The sequence below is a fragment of the Tamandua tetradactyla genome, chromosome 6, assembly GCF_023851605.1.
Source record: "Tamandua tetradactyla isolate mTamTet1 chromosome 6, mTamTet1.pri, whole genome shotgun sequence".
In the NCBI taxonomy this organism is placed as follows: Eukaryota; Metazoa; Chordata; class Mammalia; order Pilosa; family Myrmecophagidae; genus Tamandua; species Tamandua tetradactyla.
In genome coordinates, this window is record NC_135332.1 from 83,512,812 (window position 1) to 83,531,212 (window position 18,401).

Here is an 18,401-nt window from a genome sequence, read left to right on the forward strand (position 1 = left end):
TCTATGGAGATAATTCTGCCTAAATATACTCACATCTATCTAGGTGTTCTGCTTTTTTTTTCTTATTCATTTCCGTAAGGAGTTTGGGCTGTCCTGGTGTTTAGCAAAGTATTTTCTCCATTACTTCTGATCTTTGGGGGCTGGCCTCAACTTCAGAAGTGTCCTAGTGCAGAAGCAAACCCTCGACAAGGAGCCAGAATCATCTCTTAGCTCTCCTGGGGCCTGAAGTCATATCATTAGGACATTTTTAGAAATTGCCTCTGTAGAAATATAGTTTGTGTGACAGACCACAATACACAAAATCCAGATACTCCTTCCCCCTTTTTATAATTATTTAATTCTGACTTGCTAATCTGGCTAAACCAAACGTCTCCCAAATTTTACCTAAGCTATTTAAGGGGAAGTCTTTTAAAACACCAGCTTGCCATGGAAATTACTATTCGATTGTTAGAGATGGTTTATTTGAAAAACAATGTCAATATGTACACTTTTTTGGAATTTCAAAAAAGTGTTATGAGTTGAATTTTGTTAATTTTACTAATGATTTTATTCATTTATTTTGGTCTTTATTTAATCAAGGTGACATAAAAGTTTGAAAGTAAATAGAAGAGTTAACATGATTTTATAAAGACAATTTTTTTTTTTAACTGAGGAGGCATTGTCTAAAATAAGAGGAGGTGGTCAACATATATATAAATAAGTATATTGGTCTGATAAGACATAGAATCTTTGTCATCTAGGTAGATTACTCTATAAAACTATAAAACCTTTTATAGCTTCTCACTAAGAGCAAACAGATAATCCAGTCTATTTCAACAGTGAAAATCAAATTCTTGTTTTGTATGAAGATACGTCTGATAAGAAAATTATTAAACATCTTATAAAACTATGAAACCTTAGCCAACCTTAACCACAACCAATAAAATTCACTTCCAGCAAGACTTCTACAACTTTCTATATCCATCCATTTTGTCCTACACATTCCTGTTTCTCATTCTGCAACAATCAGTTATTTTACTTTAGGGGAAAAAGTGTTTCCTGAACAAAAACCCTTCCTGCATATTTTACATATTTAAATTACCAAAATTGATCTTGAAATCAATCTTCAAGCCAACATCCTACAAAACACCGTTCTTTTTTGTGAAAAATAACATATATACAAAAAATCCAATAAATTTCAAAGCATATCACAACAATTAGTTGTAGAACAGATTTCAGAGTTTGATATGAGTTACAGTTCCACAATTTTAGGTTTTTACTACTAGCTGCTCTAAGATGCTGAAGACTGAAAGATAATACAGTGATTCAACAACTATACTCATTTGTTAAACCCAGCCTTCTCTGTATAACTCCATTGCCACCGTTGAACTTTCTCTCACTCTTTAGGGGTATCAGGGCTATACCCATTCTAACTTTTTCATGTTTGAAGGGGCTGTTGAAAATATGGGATGGGGGGTGGGATGACGTTCTAGAGAGCAGCCCCTCTGCATTTCAGGAGTTATCTGGTCCAGGGACCCATCTGGAGGTTGTAGGTTTCTGGAAAGTTACTCTAGTGCATGGAACCTCTGTAGAGTCTTATATATTGCCCTAGGTATTCTTTAGGATTGGCAGGAATGGTTTTGATTAGGGTTTGGCAAGTTATGATAGTTAGCAATGTCTAACTGAAGCATGCTTAAGAGTGACCTCCAGAGTAGTATCTCGACTCTATTTGAACTCTCTCTGCCACAAATAATACTTCACTTGTGACGCTTTTTTCCCGCTTTTGTTTAGAATGGCATTGTTGATCCCATGGTACCAGGGCCAGACTCATCCCTGGGAGTCATCTCCCATGCTTCCAGGGAGACTTCACCCCTGGATGTCATGTCCCATGTAGTGGGGAGGGCAGTGATTTCACTGGCAGAGTTGGGCTGAGAGAGAGGCTACAGCTGAGTGACAAAAGAGATCCTCCAGGAGTGGGCATACTTACAGGTAAGCTAAGTTTCTCTCCTAAGTACATTAGCTTCATGAGAGCAACCCTCAAGATCAAGAACTTGGCCTATTGATTTGGGCCAAGTCAATAATGTTTGGTACAGTATCTGGGGTTTCCCCAGTGGTGAAGTTTAATAGTTCCGTATTTTTTTCTCCCATCTGTCAGGGGTCTTTGCCAGTACTTTTTGAATATCTGTTCATTTGCCAATACTTTTTGAGTATCTGCTTCATATTCCCTGGGATATCTGTAATGCATACATTAAGGTATACAGGATTAACCACTGTCGTTCTTACTCTGGGCTCTCTGTGTTTGGATTGTTTAAATGGTCTATCCAGACAGGTTGAGTTAGATTATGTGCTACAGAAAATTTAGATTCTGAACAAAATAAACTTTTCTTCCTTTGGTCTCAAAGAGTAGATGAGGTTCTAAAATATAGACAATGTCTTCCTTACCCCTGTATTCTGAGTTACCTTAATCCCAACCTGATTGGCTCATTCTTATCGCCAAGTACCAGGTTATGCATATATAAAACTGCCTCTCAGAATCCAGAAATAATAATTATCACTCTGGATTAAATGTGACTGCTATAAAAGCTTACAATCTAGGCCTCGTTTTCTTGTAAGTTTTTTCTAAATGAGTCCATACAATAATTGGTCTTTTATTTCTGTCTTATTTTGCTGCACCAAATATCCCACAGGTCTATTCACAATGTTGTATGCCTCACAACTTTATTCCTTTTTGTAATAGCACAATATTCGTTCATATGTATGCATCATTGTTCGCCGTCCTACTTCTCAGTGCATCCTTCAGCCATCTCTAATCATTAGGCATCAGTTACAATGTCCAAAGCCAATAGTCCAACACTCTCAATTTTAGATAGTTTTATTGTTCCTAAGAGAAAGATAACCAATAAATACACTGTCACAAAATAGAAAAATCTAAATCTCCCCTTAACTCTTGTCCCTCCCTCCATTGTTTACCACTGGTGTGGCTGAGGTACTATTGATATTTTCTTGTTAATCATAGCCCATAACATGGGAATAGCAGTTGTCCCCCATATCTTGAAATTATACACTTTTTGTACAAGAGTCATACCTTTGAAGTGGTTCATGAAGGGACTTATTTAAATATTTCTAGCATTAATTGGTGGTTTACGTGGGTCTGTACAGCTCCTTTCAGTTGTGTTGACCTTCACCTGATGACTGGCTTTATCAGTATACTTTAAGTGTGAATTACTTCACTTCTTCCCTTACATTTGGGCAATACATAACGTATTCTTGTGTGTTTATTGAAGTCCCAAATTTGTGCTAAACTTTAATCACTGCAGTCCTCATCTCTCTCTCTCTCTCTCTCTCTCTCTCTCTCTCTCTGTATATATATATATATATATATATATATATATATATATATATATATATAAAATTGCAATTGGTATTTATTATTGGATAATCTCTGGGTCTGGCTGGGTTTGGAGTTTCATCGATGGTCTTTCTTTTAGAAAGGAGAGGAAACCAAATCTGTCAAGCGCTGTTCAATGACACGTCCAAGGCCATAGGTAGAGTTCAGATTGAAACTGAAAGTCCTGGAGTATCTTCCCCTCTCTCTGCTCTCCTTTCAGCTCCTGGACCAACCTTGGTGAGGCAGGTACAACCCCATGAGGCAGATGAGAGAGGGAATTTCTGCTTCTGAATTCTGTGGCATGGCCCCAGAGGGCAGTGAGAACTGTAGGGCATCACCGTGACCTCTGAGTGTTCTAAATGAGGATAATGAGGCTCAGAGAAGGGCTCTGCCTTCTCTAGGCTCCCCAGATGGAAATGTAGGTTGAGAAAGAAGCTGCCCTGGTCCCAAGTCCCTTCCTGTGCAACCACACAACACCAGTCAACCAACAGCAGGTCCACCTTGGAAGAATTTATGGTCTACCTGTCTCCTTCTTGGTCTCAGAAGTGATATTCACACATTCACCGTCACGACTGGTGAGCACCCATGTCATACCTCATCTATATTTTCATTTAAAACATAAAAACTCTGCAAGAGTGATGGCAGAAGTGCAGAAGTGTGATCTGAGCCCTTGCCAGGCTCAGCCATGGGCCGGGGGACTCCTCTTGCAGCTTGTGTGTGGGCAGCTTCCTCAGAAATGGTAGGTTCTGCCCGGCCTGCCTCCCCTTGAAGCATCCTGCTCCTCGTGGCTCCGGGAGGTGGACTGCAGAGAGCTCAGCTTTTGGTATGCGTGGGCCCTGCCCAGCGAGGGCCAGGAGGACAGGGGAGGGCCAGCCAGCAAGGGTGAGTGCCCTATCCCCGGCTCTGCCAGATAGTCGGTGTCTGTCTGTGGGGGCTGGATGCTTCCAAGGCCCTGGACCTTTCCATTTGCTCCAGAATTGCTCTGTTGAACGGAGACTGGACAGAGAACGGGTTCCCTTTTGTACTGTGATCCTCACATATTTTGTCACCTCAGATGTACCCTTTCACATGCCATGTGCCTGTGCCAGTGGACCATTGCTTGTACCCCTGACTATTGCGAAATGAGAGCACGAGGAGGTATCAGAGTGGCTGTCTACCTCGAACCAGTTTCTGTTGAACTAGTGTCCTGCACCCTTCTTACCAGCTAACCTGCATTCTCCCTTGTGACTGTTTACTGTCTCCTACCCTCCTTGGTTCATTTTTACCTGCCCAGCTGTTGGCTTAGGTTCCTCCCCATCACCGATTTGTTTTGTTTCCTTGGATTTTTTTTTTTCAAACTTTTTTTATTGTATGGTATAACATGTACAAAGTAAAGAAAAAAGCAGTAGTTTTCAAAGCACGCTTCAACAAGTAGTTACAGGACAGATCCCAGAGTTTGTCATGGGCTACCATATGATCCTCTCAGATTTTTCCTTCTAGCTGCTCCAGAATATAGGAGGCTAGAGGGCTTAAATACTCGTTTATCATCACAGTCGACTGTTTTTTCCTTCTTTTTTTATGTGAGCAATAACATACATACAGAAAAAGCTATACATTTCCAAGCACAGCACAACAATTAGTTGTAGAACATATTTCAGACTTTGACATGGGTTACAATTTCAGTTTTAGGATTTTACTTGTAGCTGGTCTAAAATATTGGAGACTAAAAGACATATCAATTTAATGATTCAGCATTCATATTCATTTGTTAAGTCCTATCTTCTGTGTATAATTCCACCATCACCTTTGATCTTTCCATACCTCTGATTGGGGTTGTTTGGGCTATGGCAATTCTAAATTTTTGATATTGAAAGGGTCTGACACTAATATGGGGTAGGGAGATGATGTTCTGGGGAAGCTGGGCTAGGTTTCAGGATTTAGCTGGACCAGGGACCCATCTGGAGGTTGTAGGTTTCTGGAAAGTTACTGTAGTGCCTGGAACCCATGTGGAATCTAATAAATTGCCCTAGGTGTTCTTTGGGATTGGCTGGAATGGTCCTGGTTGGGTTTGGCAGGTTATGATGGGTAACAAGGTTTACGTGAAGCTTGCATAAGAGCGGTTTTCAGAGTAGCCTCTTGACTCTATTTGAACTCTCTCTGCCACTGATATTTTATTAGTTACACTTCTTTTGCCCCGTTTGGTCAGGATGTAACTGTTGATCCCACAGTGCCAGGTCTGGATTCATCCCTGGGAATCATCTCCCACATTGCCAGGGAGACTTTCACCCCTGAATGTCATGTCCCACGTAGTGGAGAGGGCAATGATTTCACTTACAGAGTTGGGCTTAGAGAGAGTGAGGCCACATCTGTGTAACAACAGAGGTCCTCTAGAAGTGACTCTTAGGCATGCCTGTAGGTACTCTAAGCTTCTCTGCTACCTTCATAAGCTTCACAAGAGTGAGCCTCAGGATCGAGAGTGTGGCCTGTTGATTTGGGTGTCCCTAAAGTTTGACATGGCATCATCAGATTCCCTGATGGTGATGTTTAATAGTTCCGTAGTCTTTCCTCCTTCCCTCAGGGGACTTTGCCAATACTTTTTGATTATCTGGTTGATATACTCCAGGATGTTTCCAGGCATTACAACAATCTACACAGGATTAAAGGACCACTTTCTCATTCTGTGCTCCCTGTGTTTCAGTTGTTCAAATGAGCTATACAAATAGATTGAATTAGATTATGCACTACAGAAAACTTCAGTTCCAGATCAAATAATCCTTTCTTTCACTGGTCTTATAGAGTATGTGTGGTTCTAAAATATAGACACGGTCTTCCTTACCCCTGTGTCCTGAATTACTTTAACCCCAACCTGTTTGGCTGCATTCTTATTTCTAAATATCAGGTTATATATATAAAGCAGCCTCTCAAAATCCAGAAATAATAATCACTCTGAACTTAATGTGTCTGCTTTAAAAGCTTACAGTCTAGGCCCCTGTTTTCTTGTAAGCATTTTCTAAAGTTGATCATGCCATTGTTGTTTTTTGTTTCTGGCTTATTTTGTCTCACCAAATGTCCCACATATTCATTCACATTGTCACATGCCTCACGACATTTTTCCTTTTTGTAGCAGCATGGCCTTCATTCATAAGAATACACTGTCGTTCGTCATTCTACTTCTCCATCAGTGCATCCTTCAGCCACCTGCATTCATCGGGCATCATGTACAGGCCCCAAAGTCCACAGTCCATCAACATTCTCAGTTTTGGATGATTTCATTGTTCCTAAGGGACAGAAAACCAATAAACACACCCTTACCAAATAGGAAATCTAAACCTCCTCTTAACTCTTGTCCCCCATCCCGTTATTTCCTCTGCTGTTGCTGTGGTAGTGCTGATGGTTTCCTTCTGAACATATCACATAGCATGCAGTAGCAGTTCTCCCCCTGTACCCCGGACTTAAACACTCTTTATACAAGAATTGTATCTTTGGAGTAATTCTTACAAGAACTCATTCATATTTCTAGTGTTAATCAGTGGGACACATAGTACTATACAACCCCTTTCAATCTTGTTCCTCTTCAATATGGTAATATTACTTCTAGACCCACTAGAGAATTACCTTCACTCCTATCTATTCCCTTACATTGGAATTCAACCTCATTAGCTAACGGTTCACCCATCTCTACCTTCTATGCATCTCTAAGTCCCCTATATTCTCTATTATAAGTTGTTTCCTTGGATCTTAATATCAGTTCATCATCTTTAGGAGGTGGGCTCTGTGTTTGTGGATGGACACAGAACCTGCTTGTCCATCCACTGACAGGATGGCTGTCAGTGCCTCCTCCTCTTATGTCCCCCCTTGCCACATATACATGAGGGTTAATAGAACCCTGGGCAGCGGTGCCTTGTTACTGGTTTTGGAGGAGGGGGCTACTTGGAGGATGGGATGAAGGGGTGTCCAGGCACTTTGTGGCATTGGCACATGGAAAGCTCTATGTGATTATTTGTTGAATCGGGAACAGCAGAGCCATCGTGAACTGCTAAGAGACAAGGGGATATTATGGGATCTCCAGACTTTGGGAGCTGGGTAGTTATGGTGTCCTCAGGCCCACAGGTGGGAGGGGAGGAACTGGGGGATGGGTGAAGTGAAAGGGAGGAAAAGGAGGTGGGCAGGAGCCTCAGGGAGCAGGCCTACGGGCAGGATGTGCCCGGGGGTGATTTCACTCAGTTTGGTGTCCGAGGAGGGGTATGTGTTCTGATTCCATATGTAATGGTCTAACCTGCCTCTGATGACTTTGGGAACTCTCGCTGTAGCTTCTTGTTGCAAGATGTGCATCTAACTTGTGGGTAGTCTGCCTGGATGTGGGTACATCATGCGTCAGCACCCTATTGTGGGCTGGTGGGGTCTGAGACCCTTGCTGGTGTTGCTCAGTGACAAGGGGCTTGTTGACACCGTGCATGTCTCCAGATCTGGTTTTCCAGCAGGCCTGCTCTCTGGGCATTAGCACAGACCGTGAGCATGGCCGGGGTTTAGTGGCAGCTAGAATCTGTGCCCTTCCTGCTCAGGCCACTCACATTTGGTCCTGTATCTGTTTAGTTTGGGTTGTGTTACTGAATACATTTTCTAAGGCCTTCTGTACTTTTGAAGGAAAATTCTTCTAATTGACGAGTCCTAAACAGCTGAAGTGTTTGGTTCAGGGATGGGCCTGGCGGGTCCGAGCAGCCTTGTGTGGCCCAAGGGGCTTCTGTCCAACTCCTGGTATCTGTCCAGCTCTTCCCTCAGCATGCTGTTCTCAGACCTGGAGTCCAAACTGCATTCACGTCCCTGCTCATAAATGTTCTGTCATTCCAGGAGTATTTGAAAGAGAAATAAAACATTTCCATCAAAAAATCAGGGTCTTCTGCCAGGAATTTTTGAACTTTTTCCCCATTTTAATGGGAGGCTCTCTAACTGAGCAGACAATTCACATGTTTACATGTAAATTTGTATTCTAGGTCTGGGACAAAGTCAGTGAAGACTAATAACCATGAAAAGCCATCCACCGAGAAAGGCCAGGTGAGTGTCTTAAATAACAAGTAAAGGTTGTTCTGATGAACAACTTCATAAGTATCGTCTTGGGCATAACTTTTATTCTTAGCAAATAAAAGGACATATTAAACGTGTGCAGTGTCTAATCTTCTAATAGGCTTTTCTGGTGAAAAGTAGTAGACATGGAGGGGGATGCTCGAGGTCACCCTCTCTCCTGGAAATCCGTCCTAGATGGGCATGCATGGGGTGGGTGGCTGGGCTCGCCCATGTCGTGGGGACTATGATGTGCAGGGTGATACTTGCTTTCTCGTCCATGTTACTACCTCCTCCCCAGCCTGGGGGTGGGGGTTGCTGTCTCTTTCCTGGGCACTGCTCCAGTAACTGTGTCCTCTCTATCCTGGGTAAGGTCTCAAGGCCACAGGAAGGTCCCCACAGCACAGCGAGGATGGCCCTCAGCAGTCGGGAGGTGGTCTCTGAGGACGGCATGTGCCCAAGGGAAGAGAACGGAGTGGGTGCAGCCACCGTGGTGGCCGACAGCAGGGGAAGCGGGAGTGTCCCGTGGCTCAGCACTTCCAGAGGGGAGGACGACAGGCACAGGGACAACAGCTCAGGAAAAGATTCCGTGACAACCAAGAGCAAACAGAAAAAAAGGAAAGGAAACAAGTTTCAAGAGAAAGGGGAGACAAAGCTTCAGAAGCAGCATTCTGGGAGACCCACAAAAGCAGTGAGGCCAGAAAAGGAGGTTGGTGGTGAGGAAGAGACAGTGAGAGAAAAGACGGGGAGCCCAGGACTGCTGGGGAAGGACCGGGGGGATGGGCAGAGTGCCCAGGCTGACACCAGTTATGGAAAGCACAAGAAAAGGGGGGCTGTAGCAGGAGGGGAAAGTGCTAGTAAAGAGAAGGGCCAGCAGAGTCACGGCGAGGGAAGGGGGTTGGAGAGTGACAAAGAAGAAGCAAAAATGAACACAGAGTTAACCACAATAAGAAAGAAAAAATTAGCAGACATTAAAAAGAAAGAAGAGCTATTGGGAGGGAAACAGATAAAGAAAAAGAAAAGCAAGGAGGGAAAAGAAGTATGGGTTGAAAGAATTAAGAAAGAAGTGAATGGAAAGTTAGATGAGGGAACTGAGCTTGAGAAGACACAGAAAAATACATCCAGGCTGGAGGCCTTGGTTACCAGTAAGGAGAAGAAAAGAAAGAAAAACCAGACGGGGGCAGAAGGAGCTCAAAAACCCAAGGAGCAAAGGGTAGAGGGGAGAGACCTGGAGAAAGACGGACAGACAGAAGAGAGGAAAGTGCAGTGTGCCGGTGAGCTCAGCAGAGCTGGGGCTGATGTGAAGGGAGAGGCAGGTGGGATGAAGGAGGAGACGGGGCAGGGGGAACAGCTGCGCAGTGTGAAGGAAGAGAAGGGGCAGCAGGTCTCAAAGCAGAGCAGAAGAAAAGAGAAGCTGAGAACGGAGGAGGAGCCAGCCTGTGCTGGGCTGTGCAGAGGAAGGAGAGAGAAAGCCGACTCCACCAGCTCACAGAAGGAGAGCAAGAAAGGGACAGAGGCCAGCGAAGGCGGCAACAGGTGGAAATGGTATGCCCCCCCCCCCCCCCCTGCCCCTTGTTTCCCAGGGGACCGCGGCAGCCTTCCCGCAATTGGTGTAGGTGGGGGCCTGTGCCTGGCAGCCGGGGCCCACTGAGACAGGTGGCAGATGAACCCCTGTGGCCCAGGTCCTTGACAGCTCTGGGTCGGGCATCACCACCAGTCGGTCCTGAATGAGGTAGGTGGTAGTCGCCCCATTTTTCACACGAGAGTACCGAGGCACAGAGAAAGAAGGTAAGTGACTGCCCAAGGTCATGGCCAAAGTAAAGGAGCAGAAATGTGACATGAGCCACCCTATTTACTGTACCTGTGGTGTCCCAGCAGTCAGCCACTTGCCACCTGGGGCTCCTGAGCCCTTGAGTGGAGCTGGTCCGAGTCACAGTGTGTGGCCAGTATGAAATACGTGCCAGTTTTAAAGACTTAGCTCAAAAAAGGAAGAAAACTATCTTATTGCTTTTCTATTGATTATACATTGAAATGGTGATATCTGGGGTATATTGGTTTAAATTAAGCATATAATGAAAACTAAATTTGCCCGCTTTTTTTTTTTTTTTTCACATGGGCAGGCCCTGGGAATTGAACCCGGGTCCCCAGCATGGCAGACAAGAACTCTGCCTGCTGAGGCACTGTGGCTTGCCCGCCCTTCTCTTTTTTACATGTGGCTTTCAGACGGTTTAAAATTACACACATGGCCTGTTGGCATTTCTGCTGGACGGGGTCGTGAGTGGTGGTAGCTAAAGTCAGCTGTACAGTCAGAAGGGCCTGTTGGCCTGGGCTCAGCACTCAGCAACTGTAAGCCCAGTTTCTTTCCTGCGTACACTGGCATCACTTGTACCACTGAATACAGGATGCGTGGGTCTGTCTTCTGCCACACGACCCTCTGGTGATCCGGAAAGGAGGGGGAGGCCGCGACTTGGAGGTCACAGAGACTCACGCCCGGTCTCAGTCCTCAGCCTGGCTCGTGCTGTGGCTGCAGGGAAACCGGCTTGACCCATCTCAACTCTGCTCTTTTTGATCATCGTGGGGACAGGGGAAGGGATTTGGGTTGGCATTTCTTTGGTAGCTAAGGATGTGCTTTTTGGCATGGTCCGTTTCTTGTTTTTTTTTTTTAATTATTTGTCTTTTTTTACTGAGTTGTAAACATTCCTTATATATGCTGGATCCAAGTCTTTTGATCAGATTTGCAGATGTTTTCTCCCATTTTGTAGATTGACTTTTCATTTTTCTTTGAAATGCAGAAATTTTTAATTTGGATGATGTGCAGTTAGTGTACAGTGTTTTTGGGGTCATGTAATAATCCATTGACTAATCCAAGGTTGTGAAGATTCCTCCATGTTCTCTTCTAAGAATTTTGTTACTAGCCCTTACATTTCAATCCTTGATCCATTTTGAGTTAATTTTTGTGGATGGTTTGAGGTGGGTATCCACATTCATCCATTTGCATGTGGATTTCCGGTTGTCCCAACATCATTTGTTGAAGAGGCTGTTCTTTCCCCATTGAATTGTGTTGGCACTTTTGCTGAAAATTGGTTGACTGTGAGGGTTTGTTCCTGGATTCTCAGTTCTGTTCCATTGGTCCATTTGTCTATCCTTCTTCTGGCACCGCATGTTTTGATTACTGTAGCTTTGTAGTAAGTTTGGAAATTAAGAAGTATGAGTCCTCCAACTTGATCTTTTTCCATATTGTTTCAGCTGTTCTGGATCCTCTCGCATTTCCATCTGAATTTCAGAATCTACCTGTCAGCTTCACGGAGAAACCAGCTTAATTTCATGTTGGATTGATTATTGCTACTAGAGTTAGAATTGGGCTTGTATTGTGTGTTGATGTTGTATCTTGCAACCTTTCTGAACTTGTTTATTAGTTCCTATACTTTGCTAGTAGATTCCTTAGTATTTTCTCTGTAGAATATGCAGAACCTGCCACCTGCAGGTTGAAATGGTGTTATTTTTTTCCTTTCCCTTCTTTCACTCCAGAGGTGTAGTTAGTTCCTATTTCATTTTCTCATCTCACTGCTCTGGCTGGAGCCTCTCATGCAGTATTAAATAGTCATGGTGAGGGCAGGTGTCCTTATCTTGTTCCTGAGGTTAGGGGAGTTTTAGGCTTTCACCTTTGAGGATGGTGTTAGCTAAGGCTTTTAAAAAAATTTTTTTTATTAATTAAAAAAAAAATTACAAGAAACACAAACATTCCCAACACATACACTCAGCAATTCACAATGTCATCACATAGTTGCATATTCATCATCATGATCATTTCCCAGAACATTTGCATCAAACAGAAAAATAAAACAAAAACAGAAAAAAAAATTTTACACACCATACCCCTTACTCCTCCCTTTTATTGATCACTAGCATTTCAAACTAAATTTATTTTAACATTTGTTCCCCCTATTATTTATTTTTATTCCATATGCTCTACTCATCTGTCGACAAGGTAGATAAAAGGAGCATCAGACACAAGGTTTTCACAATCACACAGTCACATTGTGAATAGCTAAGGTTTATTCATAGATGGCTTTTATTATAAGGATGTTCCTTTCTATTCCTAGTTTGTTGAGTGTTTTTTTTAAATAATGAAAGGATATTGGATTTTTAAAGTGCCTTTTCAGCATTTATTGAGATAATTTGTCGAGATTATGTGATTCTGTTGGCCATGTTCCTTTTACGAATCTTTGAAAACTCATTCGCCCCAGGATTTTGTTGGAGGAAATTATGGACCTGCGCAGCAGGCAATCCCTTGCCTAAGTGTGTAGAAAAGGTGATGGGAGATGATTATGCAGAGCTCCTAGGACAAAACCTTGCACAGGGTGGGCTCCCAGAGCAGGGGACTCTGCTGTCCTTGTGGGCATTTTGCACCCGGCAGCCACTTTGGGCTCTCAGAAATGAGGTGATCCCACAGTGCCCCCCCAGTTGGGAAGAAGCAGATGCTGGGAGCCCTTCTCTCCGGGTTGGGGTTTCAGGCAGTGATGAGAGTCATCAGGGATGAGGGTGGGGGTGCGGTGTGGGCTCTGCTGGGCAGCCTGTGCGCTGTCCCCTTTGAGTTCTCACTAGGTGCAGACAGTCCGTGTTCTACACACATACCTATGAACTCATTACAATTTTTGCTCCCTCACTCCCATTTCACAGATGAAGAGACCGAGGCCCAAAAAGTGGGCACTGTCTAAGGCTGAGGTAGACCAGGGAGACCCCAGGAGTTGGAAGCTCAGGGCTGGTGGCTAGTGAGGACATTGCGTAGAAGTCCGCAGCTGGGCCCTGGCTGCCCAGTGCTGAAGCTGGGGTTCACCTGGCAGGTTGGCTGGCCCCTCTTGCCACCACCGTGGGGTGCGTGCAGTCAGCAGGACTGTTGGGTGCCTGTGGTTAGGGTTCTCAGAACCCACCCTCCTCCTGGAGGGTGTGGTGCTTGGGCCTGATTGAAGCTAGTCGTGTGAGTCCCCATTTCTAGCAGCGCAAGGCTGTCTGTGGGCTTACTTGAGCAGACTCAGCTGCATGGTGAACGCCCTTGTGACAACCCGAACCTCAGGGGTTGGTGAATTAGGGCTAGTGGAGGTGGGAGTGGAGGGGGGGCTGGGGCTGGGGCTGGGGCTGGGGCTGGGACTTGTCCCCTGGCCCTGTCCTGAGGGGAACCGAGGGGGAGATGATGATGGTGGAAGTAGGGAAGGGTCAGAGGGGCGGGAAGCGACCGATGCGCACGGCTCCCAGCGCGCAGGAGTAAGCGCTTGCGCGGAGGTGTTCCACTTTCCCAGAACCTGCAGCCTGGTCTGGTGTGCGCGTGCGCCCGCTGTTTGTGCGTGCGTGCGTCCGTGCTTCGGCCATTTATGTGTGCGCGTGTGCCCCCGCCTCTATGCTCGGTCAGGCCCGGCCAGCTGGGCGTGCCTCCCAGTGCGGATGCGCGGCAGGGTTCTCCCACGTCTGGGGCGGGCGGCGTGGGGCCTGTGCCAGGGACCTCCGCTCCCGCCCGGAATTCCGCACAGGCGGGCGGCTCTGAGGACTGGGCGGAGAGCACGGTAAGTCGGGGCGGGAGCCCCGAAGGGCTGGGGCCGAGACCTTGTTCTTCCCAGGTTTTCCCTTCGTGTCTTTTTAAAAACTCGTGGGGGTAGAGAGCCCCGGGCAGGTTAGAGAGGCAGCCTTCGCTGCACGCGAGTCCTGTTCTTCTAGGGGCGATGGAGGTAGGAGACCATGAAGCATGGCTCGGAAGCAGTTGTAGGTGGTATGGGACAAGTGTCCCCGCCTTAAGAGGTTTTTAAATAGAACCTAGGAGATCATCAGCAGCCCCCCACCCTTTGTGCCCCGAAGGGTGACCGTGCAGTCTAGCTCCTAGGCTGTGTGTTTGGGGGGTGGGGGGCATCTGCGTCTCAGTCTGGCATCACTTTGGCCCTCTGGGATGTGAGAGTGGTGCCCTGATTCTTTAACTACGTTTGTTTAGAGTTTTAGGGTTTACACTGATACCTGTGCCCTGAGGGACGCAGTGGGTGGCCTTGACCTTTATGAAACACTGCTGCTGTATGCCACTGGAGACCTGCTCTTCTCATCATCCTTGGGGCGGGGTGATGGAGACCAGAGGTCTCTTTACTCTCATTAGGTCTAAACTATCCAGGCATCCACTCCAGCGATGCCCCTTGGTGTCTGTGTGTGTCTTGCTTTTGGCTTCTCGTCCCCTGGGGTGTTTGCTGGGTTCGTACCCGAGAAGGCCAGGTGTCTTCCAAGAGTACTCTGGCTGGTGCTCATACATGGTGCTCACTCTCCATGGTCTCGTCCTACCTTTCCCTGCTTCCTATGCTCATTAGCCTCTGTACTGGATGTCGGTGTCACAGGAGAGGACAGCTGCTGTTATCTCCAACCCACAGCTGAGGATGCCACAGGTGGCAGGGCAGCTTGTCCATGGCCTTGGGTAGCCTCGGACCTGCCAGGGCAGGAATAGCCACGTGGGTGTGATGGGATTGGAAGGAGCCACATGAGGGGAGGCTAAAGAGCTGCAGGGGCTGGGTGGATTGGAGAGAAGGGGTGGGGTTGGGCTGTGAAGCAGCCCCACCCCTACCCCCCCCCGCAGGCCTATGCAGACTGCCTGGAGGCAGGAGCAGCCTGTTCAAGGAATTCCAGAAAGGGCCACGGAGTTGGAATTGTCAACGACTGGCTTCCACCTGTGAATGTGAAGGTCAAGTCAGTGTCCCTGTAGTGTTCCAAGCCCTGCCAAGCAGCATATCACAGGTTGTGGTACCTGATACCATTTTCTCCTTTCTAAAATAGAAGACAGAGGAATGTGTCCTAGAAAGTTGGGAGGTCAAGCTTAGCACACTGCTGGCACAAAGTTATCTCACCTCTGAAGCTAAGATGTGGAGCTTGTTGATTAGATGAGAAAGTGCTGTGTCCTGATGTAGTTCTCTGTGAAGTGCAAGGGGAGGGAGCATCCTTAATCAGGGCAGGGCAGGGCAGGGTTAACGCTCTGGAAACCTACTAGTGGAAGTGCTGCCTCTGACAGGAGGATCCCTGCAGATTTCTCTGGAGATCCTCCCTCCTCCCTTCTTCCTCTCCTCCCGGGAAAAGGCCTGGCCCAGCACAGTGCTGCATATGCAGCAGGTTTCTGCTCTCTGTCCTGTTTCAGGTGGGAGGAGGAGAAGCGTGAAGATGGTGTGAAGTGGAAGCAGTTGGAGCACAGAGGCCCGTACTTCGCCCCCTCCTACGAGCCACTTCCCAACAGTGTACACTTCTACTATGATGGTGAGGACAGAACTCACTATTTTTACATCCCCCCCAACAGGCCCTTTACCTAGGATCCAAGGAGAAGACAGGGAGGTCCAGGTGGGCAGGAGAGGGCCTCCCAGTGACAGTCTGATGGAATCTCATTGGGGTGTTCTCACTGCTCTGCCCAGCAGCTTATGCATCTCCCTTGTGGGCTTGTCCTCTGCATTGTTGGGGCCAACTCATGCCCTTTGGGACCCAGGCTGCAGTTATCACGAGCACAGATGTTTGGCCATGACCCTTGTTTACGCCGTGTGCATGTGCCGCTCCTTAGGGGATCTGGGGGATTCAGAGCAAAGTCCACCCATCTGTCCATCTCAGGGGTTGGCATTGACCAACGGGGCCCCCTGATACCCCCAGGAAACCTTGGAAAGCCTCTGCTGCATGCCAGAGCCTTGCACACATTTCTAGAGCTGCGTGCCCAGGGTTCCTGCTTCAGAAAAAGGAGGACACGCATTTGGGGCACAGAGGGTAAAGTGGCTGCACTTGCCTGTACATCAGGGGAGCTGGCATCTTCTAGTCCATTCCACGGGCTGGCACCCCATCCTTCCCTTACACAGACCCCTCAGGGGCCACTCTCTCTTGTTAGTATGACTGATCATGGCACCAGTGTGTCCAGGCCTGACCCTCTTGCCACAAGGAGCTGGGTCTCTGCTCCCTGTGGGGTTGGGGTATAATCGTGACCTGGTTCCAGTTTTGGTTTTCAGATAGAAATTGGGCAGATTGTTGTCGGTAAGTGACTGCTAACCCTGTCTTCAAAGTCACAAGAGGGATGAATCTTCCTTGACTTCTCTCTGGGGTTCATGAATCAGTGATTCGTTCAGCCTCCAGCAGGCCTCAATCCAGTGGCTACTTCCTCACCTGTTACGGCTGCCTCCATCCCATATTCTCTCCCCTGATTGATTCTCTTACTTTGCTACTTATTTTATCTGTTTGGATCTGTTTTCTGTATTGTTGCTAGTGTGATTTTTCTGTTAAAAAAAAAAAAAGCAAGCTCGTTCTCAGGGGATGCTTTACCAAGGCTCACACACCACATTGCACTTAAAATCTGTGTTTTTTGAGCTATACTGTAAACTCCACGTGGACAGAGATGGTTTTTTACTTGCTGGAATCAGCCCCCCCCCCCCGCCCCTCACAGTGCGGTGTCCACTTGGGGTCAGGTCGCAGCAGTAGGATGACCCGTGAGCGTATTGCTGAGTGCTTTGAGTTGGTGCTCAGCCAGCCCGTGGCAGTGGTGACCTCCCAGCCTGCCCACGAGCTGCACTCAGCACTCTCAGTTAGGAGGAAGTTGGTGGTAGATTGAGGACTGCGGGCAAGGTGGAGTCCAGGGCTCTGCCAAGGGACGGGCTGTGCATCAGGGCTGGGTCTGCGTGCCTTCTGCTCTCCTAGTGTCCTCTGTTGGCTCCAGAAGCTGGCCATTGGGCGTGGAGGCTGCTGGGTCACAGCTATCAGGCTTTCCCTTCCTGGCTTTTCATCCAACTAATACATGTTGATTTTCCCAACATTTTGTTACGGAAACTTTTCAAATGCACAGAAAAGGTAACTTCTGGAATCTGCTAGCCAGTGCTTGCGTTAGTATTTTGCTGGCCCCGCCTGATAGCCCAGTGATCCATCCATCCATCCCTTTAATATACATACTTATTGTAGAGTAAAACTTAGAAAATAGTGGGGCCAAAAGGTGAAGGTTTTCAGAAGACTACAACACCCACAGTCAATTCATGTTTTCTGCTCTGAAGCCTTAATTTTTAAATTTTTATTTTAAAATTGCATGTTTTTAGTGGTAAATTTCTATATAAAGGTAGTAGCAAAATAAGATACTAAAGCAGGAAAAACGCCAATAGCAGAAATCTGGAGCACTCACCAAGGTCGCCTGTGCGTGTACACGCACATCTTTAAGTCAGCTTCTGCTTCTGAACCTAGGGAGCCTGCTTTTTGCTCTTTGTATAACATAACAAAGTGAGGTTTATAGAGTAGGATGAGGAGGCTGGAGAATAGAGTTCAGGCTGCTCCTAAATCAGCAGGTTTGTTGTTCCCACAGGAAAGCCCTTGAAGCTGAGTTTAGCAGCGGAGGAGGTGGCCACTTTTTATGGGAAAATGTTGGATCATGAATATACAACAAAGGAAGTGTTCCAGAGCAACTTTTTCAAGGACTGGAGAAAGGTGCGTACTGTGGGCCCCTCTCAGTGTGATGTCTACACCGTAGCCCGCTCGTTGTGAACACATATACATGGCCCATTTCTTTTTGCTGGGTATTTGGGTTGTGTCTACTTTTGGCCATCATGGGTGAAGAAACTGAGTGTTCTGGTGTGGGTCTGCATGGACACTTCCACAGCTCTTTATGCCGACTACAGAGGGTGTGTGCTCTGGGGTTGTACCTGCATTTAGACGCTGCCTAACAGCTTCTGAAGCTCTGCACCATTGTAGATTTCCACAAGCACATGTGAGAGCCCCAGGCTGTACTTCCAGGTTTGGCTGTTCTGTAGTGAGGTGGTATCACACTGTGGCGTTGCTTTGTTTTTCCCTGGTGATCAGTGATGTTGAGCATCTTTCCTGTGCTTATTGGTCATTTGGATAATTTTTTTTTTTTTTAGTACATAATGTTTGTAGTAACATTATTCGTAATAAAAAGTGGGAACAGCCAAGATGTCCATCAGTGGATGAATGGGTAAATAAGATTTGGTAAATGCATACAGTGAAATATTTGGCA

At 46.4% G+C, this 18,401-nt stretch overlaps 1 protein-coding gene across 6 annotated transcripts in view; it reads left to right on the forward strand.

The window, feature by feature from the left end:
• The window catches only part of TOP1MT (DNA topoisomerase I mitochondrial), an 86,177-nt gene that overhangs the window by 8,106 nt on the left and 59,670 nt on the right, over positions 1 to 18,401 (forward strand). For 4 of the 6 annotated variants that reach the window (XR_013178112.1, XM_077166607.1, XM_077166608.1 and 1 more), the window contains 4 exons: positions 8,338 to 8,398; positions 8,778 to 9,949; positions 15,558 to 15,673; positions 17,733 to 17,854. Coding sequence is in view for 5 of the 6 variants with exons in the window: in XM_077166607.1 (XP_077022722.1) it covers positions 8,338 to 8,398; positions 8,778 to 9,949; positions 15,558 to 15,673; positions 17,733 to 17,854 (1,471 nt within the window). In the remaining variant the exon portion in view is untranslated. Of the gene's footprint in view, positions 1 to 8,337; positions 8,399 to 8,777; positions 9,950 to 13,757; positions 13,963 to 15,557; positions 15,674 to 17,732; positions 17,855 to 18,401 lie in introns of those variants that run through there. The other 2 variants (XM_077166610.1, XM_077166611.1) reach the window with 2 other exon arrangements.